General features: G+C 39.8%; 1 protein-coding gene across 1 annotated transcript in view; it reads right to left on the bottom strand.

Annotated features, from left to right (window-relative positions):
• The window catches only part of LOC133456494 (C-type lectin domain family 18 member A-like), a 124,141-nt gene that overhangs the window by 94,142 nt on the left and 12,047 nt on the right, over positions 1 to 17,952 (bottom strand). The window contains exons 3-11 of the mRNA XM_061734978.1: positions 15,725 to 15,958; positions 15,517 to 15,614; positions 15,283 to 15,404; positions 15,050 to 15,157; positions 14,875 to 14,967; positions 13,211 to 13,317; positions 12,972 to 13,101; positions 12,705 to 12,801; positions 12,048 to 12,139 (exon numbers count right to left, since the gene is read on the bottom strand). Coding sequence (XP_061590962.1) covers positions 12,048 to 12,139; positions 12,705 to 12,801; positions 12,972 to 13,101; positions 13,211 to 13,317; positions 14,875 to 14,967; positions 15,050 to 15,157; positions 15,283 to 15,404; positions 15,517 to 15,614; positions 15,725 to 15,958 — 1,081 coding nt within the window. The remainder of the gene's footprint in view (positions 1 to 12,047; positions 12,140 to 12,704; positions 12,802 to 12,971; positions 13,102 to 13,210; positions 13,318 to 14,874; positions 14,968 to 15,049; positions 15,158 to 15,282; positions 15,405 to 15,516; positions 15,615 to 15,724; positions 15,959 to 17,952) is intronic.

Below are 17,952 nucleotides of genomic sequence, written 5' to 3'. Positions count from 1 at the left end.
GAGGCTTTTTGAAAGCAGCTACTGTATTTGTATACCATAAGATGTTATCAGACGTGAACTCCTCGGAATTTAAAACTATTAAACTTTTTCGTCTCCATCAATAGCATTTATGTAAGTCTATATATATATGATGGTGTTAGTGTTATGGTTTGGTGTATGGACATAAGGGTACAGTGAGTATAGCACTGGGCTCAGCATTGCAGGGAGACCGTGCTGAATATGAAGGAGGAGGAGTGATGAAGCCAAGACCTGGTAGTTTGTGAGTAGTACTAACTTAAACTCCCTCTGACTCAGAGAAAGTCAATTTCTCAGGGACAAGGGGAGTAGGGAGGTCCAGGTTAAACAGGTTGGTGTGTATTATATTCAGGGTAATTGTGTTTAATGGAAAGCTGCAATCAGTAAAAAGCTTCCTCAAATTATACCCACTGTGCTCACTGTGTGGCTACGGTGTATTGATGGTGTCCTCCATGGATGTGTTTGTCCGGTATACATAGAAAATTGATGCTGGCCAATGGTGACAGGGGGACTATTATGTACCTTATTACTCGTCTTTCAGTTAATTTCCCTTTAGCTGTCCGGTACTGGATTTTTAGGTACGGGGTGATCGGGGCAGACTGTCATGGTGACCTTAAAAAAAAGGATAAAGCCCAATTTTCTTAGCCTTAATGAAAATAAAACTGAAATTGGTTAGTTTGAGAAGCATTATTGATTTGTACATTACATTAATATTGCAGGTCCTCTGGCTTCATATATTCATTCTTCTATCAACCTGGGGTAATCTTTGGGGTAATCTTTGAACACTGAATATTCTTCAGAAAAAAAGAGTGACAAATGTTAAATCTGCCTTGTTCTGCAAAGGTTAAAAGGTTAAATATTAGGAATGCTTTTTATCACATTTCTTCTAAGTTGGGAGTTAGTTTACCTCCACATATATTGATACATATGGCTCCAACTGTTCCCATTTTCATATCATTGCTTAAGACTCACCCTTTTTCTTTGGCATTTGACTGAAGTAGACAGTTAGACAGGTATGGGAGGACTGACCGTGTCCCTTGCTGTCCCAGCAACCATGAAGCACATCCTGGTTAGCTGCAAGATCATCCTCTTGGAGAAGGCCATGATACTTTATTCAGACATTTGTACAGATGTCTTTGTTGTTTTGTTTTTTTTACTTTTAAGAATTCTTGTCAGGAAATAGATTCTTACACTATTGACAAAGATATCTTTATTTAAATAACACATTTTGACTTGATTTCATTGTATTAGATTTATTTCTAGGTGCTGTTTTTGTCCTGTTGTTTATAGAAATAAAGAAGACAATAAAATATGCATATTTTATTGTCTTCTGATATCCCAAATCTGCTTCTCTTCTTACCGTAAGGCAGTATTATGGCTCCTCACCCACGAAGGACATGCAGCACAAACAGTAAATGTTTCATTTTAAGATAATAAAACTATTATCTAATTTAATTGAGCAAACCTATCAGATATTAACTGAAAGATTTTTTTTTAAGATAAGGCTTTCTTTCATCTTTTTTGATTGTTATTGTTACACAATGTAACTTTAAAATGTTTTAAACCTTAATGGAGCAGCGAATAACCGTTTGTTTGTAAACCCTTTTCATTATAAGAGGCCACTGTACACTGGGCTGTGTGAGATCATAGACTGTAAAAATAACTGAATGGACGATTCGTTGATGATTCTCCTGCTTCTAAAGATGTCGAGATGGCATTAAAATCGACATATGGGTTGCCAGGATTTTCACCTGCGTTACTCAGTAAGTTTCAGCCATAGACTGTAAATATTACTGGCCAGATGATGTGTGACATCACCCATTTGTTTTCTGAGGAGTTGTTTTGAAACTTCTTTTTCCCATGTTGCAAATAGGTGGGACAAACCGGGCCAGCAAGCCGACTGCCACCTTATGGAAAAGTGGGTGGGACATAACGGCACTGTGCTTCAATGGTTAAATCTTACTTGAAAGATAGGGCCTTTTTTGTGTCAATTGGAAATCATGAGTCTAAGAGAACCAAGATCACATGTGGGGTTCCTCAAGGGTCCATTCTCGGACCGCTTCTATTCAACATATATATATGCTACCCCTAGCTCAGATTATGGAACATCACAACATTTCCTACCATACCTATGCCGATGACACACAGCTCTATATTTCAGTCACATGACTAATGTCCCCTGATCTCATTGAGTAACTGTATTCACCAAATCAATGAGTGGATGTGCCAGAATTTTCTCCAGCTAAATGCAGAAAAGACAGGTGAGATCATTTTTGGCCCTAAAAATGAAAGGGGAAAGATCAGTGCTCACCTTGGCTCCATGTCATTGACAGCTACAAATCAAGCCAGAAATCTTGGTGTAATTATTGACTCAGACCTGAACTTCAACAGCCATCTGAAGTTTATCACTAAATCTGCCTTTTACCACCTAAAAAACATTGCTAGAATTAAGGGGATTCTGTCTAAAAAAGACATGGCAAAACTTATTCATGCATTCATTTTCAGTAGGTTGGATTTTTGCAATGGCATCTTTACAGGCCTTAACAAGAAATCGATCAGGCAGCTGCAGCTGATCCAGAACGCTGCCGCCAGAGTCCTTACAAACACCAGGAAACTGGACCACATTACACCGGTCATGAAATCACTACACTGGCTTCCAGTGAGTCAAAGGATAGAGTTTAAAATCTTACTGCTGGTCTACAAAGCACTGAATGGTCTTGGACCAAAATACATGGTTGATCTGTTAGTTCCTATGAAGCTCCCAGACCCCTGAGGTTCATCTGGATCTGGTTTGTTGTGGTTCCAGAACCAGAACCAAGCAAGGTGAGGCAGCGTTCAGTTATTCTGCTCCTCACCCGTGGAACAAACTTCCTGTAGACCTGAGGTCTGCTCCAACTGTCAGCTCCTTTAAATCAGGACTAAAAACATTACTGTTTACTGAAGCGTACTCTTAAATTAAATACTTACCTGCTGTACTCTACTGCCCTTATTTTTAACAGCTTGTGCTTTTTATTATCTTACTTCTTTTCTTATCATTTTATTTCATTTATTTGTTATTCACTGTCTAATTATGTCTTGCCGCTTTTAATGTCAATGTAAAGCACTTTGAATTACCTTGTGTTGAATTGTGCTATATAAATAAACTTGCCTTGCCTTATGTTCATCGACTCACCCATGGCTACCAGCTTCTTCAATGATCCAATGCCATAGGAGCTGCAGAACTGCTGGCACACATTTGGAGTGGTTTATCCCGTTTCAGATGTTGTTTCTTTAGAAATAACTGTTGCGTTTAGCCAACGGTGGGTTAGTAGGCCTACGGACTGGAGATTGTTTCCCCAAGCTTTGTACACATGACTATGACTGATGAAGTGATGCTGGGCAGCCATATGTAACTATGTTTATTTCTGCTACAAAGTTTGGCATTTTTAACCTGGGGGATAATGGAAAGTGCGTTGCTTTTGGGGCCAGCTCGCAGTGGTCAGTCAATGAAATACAAGTTTTATCTCATGTCTCAGTCTGGAGGTGGACTTTACGCGCCTGGTTTCAGGTTTCATCCTCGTTCCACTTCCGCGCGCGAGCGCGTCGGGAGCGCGCAGTCCCACAAGGTTGACTAGACCTCAGACGACTCTTTTCCCTTTTTACCAGCAATGGCAACAACTGCAGAGACAGAGTTTGCGACAGTGGATGCTTGCAGTGGTTTTGACTTAGACAGTCGCGCTCGCGTTTATCTCGGAGAGTCATCGAGCGATGACGAAGATTTGCTCTCGTAGCTGCACTCCAACAGCGCATCTGCAGATTCCGACCCGGGTTATATTCCCCTGGAGAGGTATGCAGTCTCTGTTCTATTGTGGTTAATTTACTGGACTTGTGCAATTACAAATCCAGCCACCACATTCTCTGCGGTGAAGTTAACTGGTTGAAACTTGCAGCTATTATCTTATCAGTATTGTTACTTTTAAGCATTTGGACATGTACAACTATTTTCAAAAAGTTACAATAGTATATTGATATTTATATTTCCACAATGATGATGATGATGACGATGATGATGATAGTGATGATGATGAGGAGGAGTATGAGTATGATGGCATCCGCTGCTAGTCTGAAATGAGAGAAACACAGGGAAATGTACAACAGGCACACAAGCCTTTGAAATCTGCAAGAGAGAAAACAAACAGACATGAGAACAGGCAGAGACACAAACAACAACCATTTCAGGTCTCTGAAACTGAATCAAGACTAGGCTGCTGCGATTATCTGTCCCCCAAAACTGTGGAGTGAGTATGTAGGTGAGTGAGCAGGTGTGTATGTCTGTGTAACTGTGTGTGTGCAAAGTGAAAACAAGGCTTTACCTGAACTGCAACTATAGTGGAGGAGGGAGGGCAGAACCACGCCACCCGAGAGACCAGAAGTCGACAAGGAAGAAAAATGATTTGTCATTTTGGTCTGAATGGTCTCGGACCAAAATACATCAATTGTGCTATACAAATAAACTTGCCTTGCATCATATTGTCAAAACAAGAACACATTATATTATAATAATAATCATGTTACTGACTATATGTATTTTTCATTCGACAGTGATGATAGTGAGGATGACATGTGACGGATAGTGACTTTTGGATTTTCATGTCTTTTTTTTTTTTTTATACCATGTTTTTTTTTTGTTTTTTTAAACATTTTTTTTATTAACATTATTTCTTCATTACAACATGTTTGTGCATCAAGTAATACAAATTTGTGCAAAAATACCTGCTCTATAATTTAAGAAAAAGCAAAAACAAACAAATATAAATCAACAAAATAGGAAATAAATAAATAAACAAATAAAAAATTGCATGTACATATGAGAACACATGCCAGCATAATGTTCCAAGAAAATAAGAAAGAAGGAAAAAGACATTATAAAATAATTCTGAACATGATAAGGAAACATATCCAATATACATGCAGACAGGATAACAATGACTTCAGTCAAATAATGTAGAAGGCACTTATTAAAAATAACAGGTCACAAACATGTCAGATGCAAGTAGGATTATTCACACACACAAAAACAACACTTCCCATCCCACCCCCCACCCACGTCCCTTGTATGGCTCTCTATTACCTTTCATTCATTTCATTTCATTGGATTTTCATGTCTGTCGTACTTTTCACGGGCCTTGTATCCGTACCCCACCGGTCAGACTACTGGAGGAAGGTTTGACCATATGGGTTTTCCTTCCCGGGTAACAAAATGCCACGTGAGCGTTTTGAAACCATCCTGTTCTCGCTGCACTTTAGCAATCCAATAGAGGATGAGGAAAATGATAGAAAGAGGAACACCGCTGAATATGACAGACTATTCAAGATCAGGCCTCTTTACACAGATATAGTGGCTGCCTGTCAGATGCATTTTCAGCCGTACAAGAACATTTGTATTGATGAAAGGATGGTGGCGAGAAAGGCCCGCATCAGCATGAAACAATACATGAAAGGCAAGCCCACAAAGTGGGGTTATAAAGTATTTGTGCTTGCAGATGCCCAAACGGCATAGACATTCAATTTTTTTGTGTACCAGGGGAAGAGTGAGTCCACCGACACCCTTGGTCGGACCTCACCGTGTGGAACCTGCTGCCATTTCAAACACTTGGTGGGGGCTACACACCAGCCCGGCCCTCTTTGAGGAATTAGCCAAGAAAAACATTGGGTGTTGTGGGACCATCAGAACAAATCTGTCTGGGTATCCGAAGACAGAGGTCAATAACCTTCCCAAAGACTGCGAAGGGAGACGTGCAGTGGTTGAGAAGAGGCAGACTTCTGTTTGTAAAGTGGAAGGACACCCGCAAAGTGAACATGTGTTCGACCATCCATGGGGCCTTTACTGGAGGAACTGTGAAGAGGAAGGTTAAAGAGAACGGTGTGTGGAGCTTAAAGACTCCCGTTCCCACCATCGTGATGGACTACAACCGTTTCATGGGCAGTGTGGATTTGTCAGACGCACTGATAAAGAAATACACCATCCACCACAAGACGATGAAATGGTACAAGACATTTTTTTACCATTTCATTGACTTGGCAGTGGTCAACAGTTTCCTCCTCCACAAAGAAGTGTGCAGGAGAAAGAAGCCGTACACTCAAAAGATCTTCAGGGAGAAGCTAGGGAGAGAAAAGCTGGACTTTGTGTTTTCTCAGTACCACCACAGCCACCAGCAGGCACCTGCATGCCGATGGTTTATGGGTCCGAGGAGATTGAGGCTGATGGCAAAAGGAAGTAGTCAGTGGTGCCATATTGTGGGGAGAAAACGTGTCGAGACTCGTGTCTACTGCAGGAAGTGCCATGTTCCTCTGTGCTTTGTCGGAGACAAGAACTGTTTTACCGAGTGGCACAATGCCAAACCTTCGGGTGACTGATGCCCCACAATATGAGTATAACAAACCCCCATTTCTTCCCATTAGTGGCTTCACTGTAAATATTCTTTGCAAATATTTGTTGTTTCATTTCTGTTTAGTCTACACGTTGTTCATTTACTTTTCTTTTTTCAATATATCTGCTCCAGTTGGAGTCAAACTTCACTTCGGTTGTGTAGTCTTATTTGAAATGGAAAATATATGGAAGTCTGGGTGAATTTTTAAAATGGTTCAAAAACATTTGTTCTTGGATAGAATTAATAATTATGATGAAATTCCCTTCAAATATAATTATTTTTCCAGTCTGCTACCAGAGAGAGGCTAAATAGTACATTATAATGTGCCATTTGACACCATAATTACAGACACACTGTAACAGTTGAGATGTTTCAGGCTGGACTAAAGTGATGGAAAATATGGTCGCTGGTATGATTAAAATCACAAGATAGTTAGTACACCAATCAGCCCTAACATAAAGATTGACAGTTAATGGCCCGGTTTCCCAGATCAGTTAAGTAGTTCTTAACAGCGAAAGACTTCTTTCACAGGCTCCTTAAGATGGTTTGAAAGAAGTCTTTCGCTGTTAAGAACTACTTAACTGATCTGGGAAACCGGGCCATGAGTAAGCACTGTTGATCTTGTTACAACGCATGGTTCTTCTGTAAAAACCTGCATCCTGGGGCCTGTTACACAGAGGAGGTTCAACAAACTCAAACTTTCAGAGTCAAAAAACTAACTCGGCAAACAGAAAGATTTCTAAGAGTTTTTCAGTTTCAGGAAAGCTGTTGGTTCAGTCAACTCTGAGTATGTTGACTGAGTTACCGCGACTATAAAAAGCCATCATCAATGGAGTTTCGATAATATGATTCACCATGGCAACGCATAGTAAGCAGAAGTAATATTCCTACTTTAGTTTGTTAGAGCGGAACATATTAGTGCAATATTACATAAGCATATATCCAGATAAAATTACAACACAGCTGCTGCTGGGAAGAAAACAGTTGATGGAGAAAATTAAACAACGAGTGAATTCGAAGACAAATATTTAATATTTAATGACTGTTGTATAAATCTAGATGTTCTGTATTTAATCAATATATTTTCAGTCATGTAGACGCAAAATAACCCCCAAAAACCCTTTAAATGGTTGAACATGAAGTAAGCTAAAACATATTTCAGACATGCAACTCAAAGGTGACAGGTTAGCAATTAATGTTACCAACTTTTAAATAATTTTAATCATTTGATGACTTTGTGGCTCCTGGAAAATGAATAAAAGCAGAATTTGTGTGTGTGTTTGTGTTTGGGAGAGGGGGGGTATAAGTTGGTCACTTCTCGCAGTCATTCATTTTCTAATAATAGAATAGAGTATCTTCAGTATCCGTCATTATTAATAAAACTGAAATTTGGAATTAAACATCAGCTTATGTAATTAATAACCCAAGGTGTGAAGTAACATACGTGTTATTTGTGTTGCACAGAAAGATGAGATTAGATCGGCCGTCTGTGACAAAAGACAAGCCTCTTTAAAAACTATCACCGTGTCATGAGTAGGTCTGATTTGGCCACTTTAAAATCTACTCGGATCATGAATATAGATTTCTGACACAAATGTGGAATGTCATCGTTAGATATCTGTAAAATGCGATAAATTGATGAAATTGAAGTTTTAACTGCACGAAGGTGAGAAAACAGAAAGTAACTCGGAGTATGTTGAAGTAAATATGCTCTTGACCAGGTTTACTCCACAGAGTCAATTACCGCGGTAACAGACTCCGAGTAAGAGTTACATCGCTTCCTGAAACCGGGTCAACTGAACCCGTCTGGTCGGGGTTAGGTAACCTTGCTTTGTGAAACAGAAAACTCAGTTTCCCTAAGTTCAGGTTCAATATATTTGGAGTTTCAACATGACCCGCTTTTGTGAAACGACCTCAGGTATGCAAAAGGATATTACTTTGGCTCATGCACATATACAAGTTTTTTTTTCAGATTTGCTTTCCAAACTCCCAATCTGATGGGACTTGATGGCATCTGTGGGAAGCAGTGCCAAAACACAGATCTCTCCAAAACCCACAGGGCCCACTGGAGTCTGACTGGCTGTTTTTCAGAGTACAAAGTGGACCTGGTCAATAATGAGCCAATATATTAACAATATGACTCAGTGATTTACAAGAACTATTAAAGTATAAATCCTGAAAAACTTTGGTTTGATGAAAACTATTTCCATTCATAATTCTGTGCACACAATGGGCCTCTGTTAACTTATCAAGAATGTGCAGGGAACTGGAGGCCTAATTATTTAGCTTTTTGAGAAACTGTTTTTAAGGCAGGTTTTTATGTGGGATATATTTCCCTTTTCTTTGTTTCCCAAGAGCATTATTAATCAAACTCAAACATCCCTTAATTCTCAGACTAAATCGTTTTCTAGGGCACACGAGGATAGGCCCTTTGACTGATTGGCAGCTTGTCCAGTCTCTCAGTCTCATCTGATAACAGGGGGGATAAACTCTAAACCCCCTTGACCCTGAGCAAGATGAAGTGAGTACAGGAAATGGATGGTCAGAAGAAGTACAGTTGAAGCTCGTTTTTAAGAACGTATCCACAGAATAGACAGTACTTTTCTGAGATAAAGGTTCAAATTTTTAATGCTTAAATATTTCAAACATGTACAGTATATACAGTATGTCTGAGCCACGTTTATGCTTAAGCATTCACAAACAACACTGGACATTATCTCTTCCCAACTTGTTAACTCAGACTTCTGCACACCTCTTTTAGCTCTTTTAGAAATTCAGGTCATCTTCCATCCTCCCACTGTGCAATATGATCTGCAGCTGCAAAGGACACAGATACATACATGCATGTAAACATTATGGAACCATGCAAACATACAGGACATGCAGCATGTCCTGTCTGAATGAATGATTACTGCACAAAAACATATGATACTGTTTTGGTCTGCGACATAAATCCTTAGTTATTCTGCGTTTTACATAAAGATGACAGAAGAAACTATTAATGAGTCAGGAAACTGGATTCTTTTTCATCATTTCACGCCATGCACAGACAGCTCTCTGGAGTAACAGGGCTTAATGTCTGCCTCAGGCTGTGTGATATTCACTTATCATTTTATTACCAATTAACCAAGTAGCGCTCTGACAGCAGGAACAGCACTGCAGCTTATGCATTTTACTCTTTGTTGCTTAAGTGAAATATTGCTTTTCTTTTGAGAAGATGGCGGGGAGGACTATTGACCGAGGGAGCATGTTCACATCAGTTTAGCATTGTTAACGACCTCCACACTACCGAGGCAGTAACTACCTCAAACAGAATGCAACTCTCCAGCTCTCTCCTTATCAGGATCATGATCTACTAATCGGGTTCTGCAGAAACTACAAAGAGGGAAATATTGCGAGGGCTTCAAAAAGCAATTTGTTAAAACGGCGCCTGAGCAGAGACGACGACATTCACAGTAGATTCAGCTGTGAGGGGTCAATACAAGATGACACACCCGACCATCGCAAAGACACTCACATGGGCAAAACTAAACATCTGCCACCATCTCATTTCTCTGGATCAATGGAGGTGGTTCGTGTGTTTAAGCACCGAGGACCACTGTGGAGGCGATGCGCATCGATCGCTCGTAGAATGTTGATGGTGATTACTGAGTGCTATTGATTTGCACTGTGAGGCATGTTTAAATGTGTCAGCACAATCACATGGAGATTTTAGTGTTGTTTTCTCATTATTACTGCACACAGTGGATTAAGATTTTACACATCAGTCCAAACTGTGTTTACCAGCGACATAAGCTGTACATTAGTGGAATAAAGCAAGTATTTAGTGAAAGCTATTCTTTCCTCCACCAGTGACACCTTCACTGAGTAATGTCACTGTCATTATACGAAACTGAGATATTTTGAGGAGCTCCACCACCATTTGCTGTGCTGATTTTTATTCAATCTGAAATTTCATTAAGTCATCAATTTGACAGTTTACCATGCAAAATTCAACTTTTTGTTGAAGTTAGATAAATGCAAGATGCTTCAAAAGTCACTGGACTTTTGAATATTCAAGCATCGTCATCGTTATGTTTTCTTGTATTCATATCCTCGGACAGAAAAGGCCAAAGATTGGGTTTCTAAATGTGTCGGGGGACGCAATGATTCAGTGCTTCACAATATCATCTCCAGGCAAGAAGGATCCACTTGATAATACTGCTACGAAAGGGAGTAGAAAAAGCAAGTAGAGACAGTGACAAAATAAGTCTGTTTAATAACTGAAGAAAAGGAGGAGAAAATGGTTGAAATAACCAAATAGTTCAAATCTAATGGTTGTGTGAAATTCTTGTTTATTAAGGCTTTATCAAACCATTCCTTGTAATATCAAGGGGTCATTTTTACCACATGCTTTAAGAGTTAAAGCAGACTATAAAAATAAGTATCAAGGTAGTTTCTGTTCAATCATCTCTAATAACGGTATAAAATATCCATTAAGTTCATGACATAGTGAGAAGAGTCATGACATTAAAGGAGTTCGTAGTAAATCGTGATTTCAGAGCTCTGCAGCTATGAGGTCTGTCAAGACTCAGATCCATTCTGCCCTGAAGTGGTTTTTACTCTCGCAGAGAGCAGAATGTCAAGTTTTATTGGAAATACTAGAGCAGAATATTGTATATTGATCTCCTGAAGGTACAAGTATTTAGTGAAAGCTATTCTTTCCTCCACCAGCGACACCTTCACTGAGTAATGTCACTGTCATTATACGAAACATAGCGCCATCTGCAAAAATGCTGAAGAATAACAGAATTTGAATACAACAGGGTAAATATTTTAAACACCTTAAAACCCATAAGATAGGCTACTAGTTAAAATTGAAAAATCTGAATGATCTGTCATGTGCCTTGTGACTAGATCTCAAAAGAGCAAAGCCTAAGCTTCTGGTAACTTTAGTTGCTTCAGGTCATTTTTCCATTTCTATTGCTTTTAAACTACAAAAAATGAAAACGAAAGGTTGTAAAGGCTTTAAATATTCAAGAAAGGCATTTCCTTCACATTGTAATGGGTGTGCCATTGATCAAATCTTCAATTTCAATTTTGACTCTCAACAATCACAAAAACAATCTAATTGAGTAAAAACAATTATGTTGTATCACATTTGTGAATGACTTCTCATTCCTGTTAATGTGTAACATAAAGTCATTTATTCAGGTTATGTTTCTGGCTGAAATTATCTGAGATATTTTGAGGAGCTCAACCACCATTTGCTGTGTTCATTTTTATTCAATCTGAAATTTCATTCAGTCATCAATTTGACAGTTTACCATGCAAAATTAAACTTTTTGTTGAAGTTAGATAAATGCAAGATGCTTCAAAAGTCACTGGAATTTTGAATATTCAAGCATCGTCATCGTTATGTTTTCTTGTATTCATATCCTCGGACAGAAAAGGCCAAAGATTGGGTTTCTAAACGTGTCGGGGGACGCAATGATTCAGTGCTTCACAATATCATCTCCAGGCAAGAAGGATCCACTTGATAATACTGCTACGAAAGGGAGTAGAAAAAGAGCTGCAGCTTCATCCTTCAGCCTTCCCTTCCATCCACTCTCCCCCTGGAGGGATCTTAGAAAGGAGCCTTACCATGCTGACAAATGTATCTGTTCCGTGTTTTGCAGCGCTGATCATTCCAGTTGAAAGCACTTACAGCCTGCAACTCAACACAGTTTCCAAAACTGGACAGAGAAATAGAAGCGGTGAGTTATACGGTAAGGTATGCACAGAGCTGAGCCGTACAGACGGACAAGACGCAGATACAGACTTGATTTTTTTTTTTTTTAACTATGACAGCAGACTCAATGATTAATAGAGACTCAAAGCAAACCACTGCAGTGTATAGATTAAACCATATCATTTAGTTAATAGGCAGCCTCAGCAAGATGGTTTTTTAAAACAAAGAGTATGTGGGGAAAGAAGATAAGAATAAGATAGATGACTGAAACACGGAAGGGAAAAAGAGACATCCAGTGGACATTGTGAAACTTACAGTTTAGCAAAAATGTCTCAAGATCAAAGGCAATTAAAAACATTTTCCTCTGATTTTGGTGCAGTTATCTTAAATCTTGGGCATAATGCAGATGGACAGCAGAGAAAAATTTAAGCCTTTCAGAGAAATTGCTTTTTTTTCCACATTTCATGTTATTTGTTGTGTTTGCTTATCTAGAGCCGAGTGTCCTTATCTGTCTTTGTTTAGGGTGTACTCTGCAGTAGCTTATGTCTGTTACTAAATATGCCTCATACCCTTGGTTGTCAGGCTGCCCAAAGGCAAAGCTGCTGAATCGAAGGATTTCTCCTGTGTCCCAACGAAACGTGTCTTTTGGAGGCTTATATGTCAAACCTGCAGAGCAAAAACATTACTGTTTCATCTGTGTACTCTGCCTCTCCACCGACTAAAACTGAAAGGTACACATGGTTAAAAAAAAAAAACAAACATGGAGATAAACAGCATAATCTGGCTTTGCTGTTAAGTGTTATCATTCATTTGATGACGAGGATGAAAGGTTGTACCTATCCAGAAGTTTCTGGTTTCAAAGTCAGTGAAGGTGACTTCATTGCCCGTCTCCAGCTCACTCAGGTAAAATGCCAAGATGTCCTGAACCTTCTGGCTGTGGATTTGGGCTAAAATTCCCCCAAATTCCTGTTTGATTAAATGGAGAAAAGGGCAAACGAAGAACAGAAAAAAGCTTGATATGATAACATTATCAATGATCCTGTCACGCTATGAGTAAAACACGTCTGCCTCTCACCTGACAGTGACTTTTAGCTCCATAGTAAGTGTCCGTTTCTGAAGACACCATGAAGCAAGTACCATCTATCATCAAATCACAACGGTGGAAGGGAAACTTCACCTTCTCTGTAGAGACACAAGCAACACAGATACACTCAAAATAACAACAATGGTATTTACTTTTCATCTTGGCTCAGGTTCCGAGGTTTAACAGTCCCAAATAGGTTTCATACTTGTAAAGCGTTATATTTGTAGATGTGTATAAAATTGAAAGACACTTCTGCTACTTTTATCAATTTTAATGGATGCTAGTTCTGATTACATAGAATGACATAGAACAGTGGTTCCCAACCTTTTTTCAATGGAGCCCCCCCTACTTGTGACTAAGACCAGCCGGGCCCCCCGACCCGTACGTACTAGCAGCAAAAGGATAAAGTTATTCGTTACAAACCTTTAATTGTAAGATTACATTTCTCTTTGGTTTACCCTGTACTTTGTTTTTATCACCTTCCTTTTGTGTCACCAATGTATAAAATACACACAAAAAATAATTGCAAGGACATAAAATAATTTCTGAAAAATCTCTCTTTTAATATGAGAGCAACATTTTTTTTTTAACATTTTTCCTTTAACAACCTGTTGGAGTAGTAGTATGATTAAATGTTTAATAATGATATAATAAGTTTTTATCCTGATAAATAACTTAGTATTTTAAAATGACCAAAATATATTTCTAAGTGGGTTTATACAGACTTGGATTACTGTACTCCATTTTGTGTTATTATGATTTTATATTTATTTAACATGTGCAAATATAATTTTTACAACTGCATATCCTCAAATAAGTTTCGCACCCCCCCAGAGATCTCTGGCGCCCCCCCAGGGGGGGCCCGGACCCCAGGTTGGGAGACACTGACATAGAATATATGTATATATGTATATGTATGTATATATATATGTATGTATAACATTAAAAAAATAAGCTATTACTTATTATTAGAGTTAAACATAGAAAAGGACAAAGAATGGCCAAATGTACTAAATTAATCAGAGAAAAAATAGAAGACAGCCTGAATTTAACAAATAATTAGAAAAAGACTCACGCTGACCTTGAAAAAATGTAGAAATGCTAGACATGTATTTCTGAAAAGCCACTGAAATGAGGTATAAAGCAACTAAAATAAAATTATGACAATCTAGAAATAGCCAGAAAGAGAGACTAAATGACTACACTTTGATACAAAGGACAAAAAGAACAAAATAGATATGAAAAAAAGACATTGATACAATATTGGGAAAAAACACTAAGAAAAAAAAAACAATATTAACAATAATACAGAACATGTGGATGGTATACACTGTGAGATGGGTTTTTTTTTTTAGATTGTGTTTCTTTCCTTTAAGTTTAAGTATCTTAGTGTTCAGTTGGATGAATGAGGAACTTTGTACCTTTACCCCTGGGCCTGTAACCCCATAGTCTAATAATGTATAGTGCATTTCAAACCCTGCTAAGAGCTTTTGATGCAACTTACATCAACGCCTCAGTATGCAGTGCTCACTCTGTCATCAGAACGAGCATCCATTAAGACTGGTAAAAATAGCAGAAGTGTCTTAGAGTACAACTTGCTGAGGTATACAAAATAGAAACACAAAGAAGGATGCACTAAAGCAGACTCCACTCACCCACACACTGAGCCCCGCCATAGCCAACATCACACAAGCAAGAGCATTCTTCTTCTCTGAAACGGCCGTGAACGCACTGCACGCTGCACCGAACTGACAGACACAAGCACAATGCCCCACTTTTTATCTATATTTGTTAAGATGCACAGAATAGATGCCGTTTCATGAGAAGTACCCTGACAGAAGCGTCCGGTGAACCCCAGGTCACACTGGCATTTGCAGGATGAGAAGTTTAGATGGCCGTGTTGACCGCAGCTCATGCGGCACGGGTTCTTAGGAACTTCTGAGAAAAAGATGCAAACATGCAGGTTTTTAAATTGTCTCAAATACATCTGATGATTTAAAACATTTTAGCTGTCAGACTCACAGCACTACAAATCCAGTTGTAAACATAGAATGCATTCTTACCACATAGTCCACCTACATGGTCCCACAGTCTAACACAGCCAGACATAGAAGAAGTGCAGAGGGAGCAAGATGCCCCCGACTTGTATGGCGTCACTAGTTTACCATTCACCTCCCAGTTACCCCTGAAGCCAAAGAGAACAGGGCACAATAGTGTGATCATATCTAGAGTAGAAGCTGGTGAAACTGTGTTTTTAGCATTCTCATGTTTAGGGGGGGAAAGTAAGCAGTTATTACCCAGGGTAGTACATGCAGATAAATATCTCCCAGAGGTCTCCGTCGTTCAGACATAGCTGGGTGGCACAGCCCACCTGACTTGAGGTAGCCCAAACCAGCTGCACAGCAATGGCAGGTTCAAATACAGTACATCAGCATGTTTGGAGGTAAAACCAACTGTGTTCTGATCACATGACTCTACAAAGTACAGATTGGACTGTACATGTACCTGTGTATAGTGCTGACAGGTCACATTCTCTCTGCATCGCCCGCTTGAGTAGAGAAAATGATTTCCCTCCTCAAACCAGGCATCAATTATGTCCGAAAATGAGGCGACGCCATGAACGGAAAGATGTGAGTTCCAGCCTAGGTGAGTGACAGATGAGGTGTGTTGGAGGGAAGGGTCTGTGTTGCACGACGAGGCTTGCTCCTCTGCAAGTATGGCCAAGCTCTCATTCCACTCCTGTGAATAAAGACAGTATTTATTAATATCGCTTAGAGGCAATTATTACTACTATTACCCATCTTTACTCTGTCACACTTTCACAGCAGAAATTTTCCATCCATCCATCCATCCATCGTCCGCCGCTTATCCATTCCCGGGTCGCGGGGGCAGCAGCCTCAGCAAAGATGCCCAGACTTCCCTCACCCCAGACACTTCCTCCAGCTCCTCCGAGGGCAGTCCGAGGCGTTCCCAGGCCAGCCGAGAGACATAGTCTCTCCAGCGTGTCCTGGGTCTTCCCCGGGGTCTCCTCCCGGTGGGACATGCCTGGAACACCTCCCTAGGGAGGCGTCCAGGAGGATCCGATACAGATGCCCAAGCCACCTCTGCTGACTCCTCTCAATGTGAAGGAGCAGCGGCTCGACTCCGAGCTCCTCCCGGGTGACCGAACTCACCCTATCTCTAAGGGAGCGTCCAGCCACCCTGCGGAGGAAACTCATCTCGGCCGCTTGTATCCGCGATCTTGTCCTTTCGGACACTACCCAAAGTTCGTGACCATAGGTGAGGGTAGGTGCGTAGATTGACCGGTAAATGAAGAGCTTTGCCTTTCGACTCAGCTCCTTCTTCACCACGACGGTCCGGTACATCGACCGCATAACTGCGGACGCTGCACCGATCACTGCAGCGTCCACCCTTTTCTGATGGAGAACCATGGCCTCGGTTTTGGAGGTGCTGATTCTCATCCCTGCCGCCCAGCAGAAATTTTATTTAAGAAATTAATAAAAAATCATGAGAGGAAAGTAATTAACAATAAAGTGTACTTATCAGTTGAGTACGTTTTTGTCAACGCTCATTTAATAATCCAAATATGTGACATTAGTTGCCCTTGGCCGTGGCCCTGTGTTCTGAATTTCTTCTCACATTGTACGTACAGATAATCACATAAGACGTCTTTTGCATGAGGGTCATTCATAACACTGCATGAGTGGTTTTCCAAGGACATTTGGTCCATATCAGGTTTTAGAGCAAATTGGAGCATACAGCAGGCAACAGGGCAGTAAAATCCATTGTGTAAGCTGCCAGATAACAGACGCTCGTCCTGTGCCGGTATTAAAGCTTAACTAGTTTGAGGAAGCATATTGTAATAAACAGCAGGTTTTCTACTTTCACATCTCTACAAAGGGTATGGTGGTTGTTGTGAGTTGAGGTCTCTCTATTATGGCAACTTGACATTAATGTGGTGACCTTCATATGCCTATATTAAGTGCAGTGTAAAAATCTTCCTTTAGTTATGCCATTGGGGTAAAATTTGGACTAACCTCTGATCTAAATTTCACACAGGACTGGAATGAAGGATGAAGGGCAAAACGGATCCCTGTAAACAAAGACTTGCTTCCACTAACAACAGATACTTTATTCCTTTAATTCATTTGTACTCTACTACTACTGTCATTTAGCAGATGCTTTTATCCAAAGCGACTTACATATGAGAGAACAACACAAGCACAAAAATCACATAGCTGGATAAGTGCTGGTCACACTGCTGAGAGTCCAGTTGGACACACCAGTGGTTTGCTTTCACTTGACTTTAGACACATAAAGCATGTTGTTAGGTTTAGGCGTTTAAAAAGGACACAGTAAGGATCAGGAAAGCGTTATGACCCTCCCACATTGTCAATTTACTCCATTTATTAAAGCTTCGTTTTCTAGCTCACCAGAGTGACGACATCCATTGCATCTGTGAATAAAAGAAACCCTTTTGCAGGAATGACTGAACTGAAAAGTAGTGATGGATGATTATGATTATTTCAATCTGTACAATTGAAACTATTTTGATTTCAAACCCATTTAACTAGTTTATAACAGATCATACTCTTAAAAGGCAATATTTGACTCTGTTTGTTGGATTGTGTGTCTTTATATCTGACTCTTTAAAGTTGGGCACGGCTACAGTTACAAAACATTAAGCAGTGACCTGGATATATTCAGATTGAAGGGGGAGCTCCACAGATGAA

This window comes from Cololabis saira, chromosome 2, assembly GCF_033807715.1.
Source record: "Cololabis saira isolate AMF1-May2022 chromosome 2, fColSai1.1, whole genome shotgun sequence".
NCBI classification, from domain to species: Eukaryota; Metazoa; Chordata; class Actinopteri; order Beloniformes; family Belonidae; genus Cololabis; species Cololabis saira.
This window is presented reverse-complemented; position numbering and strand designations above follow the sequence as displayed.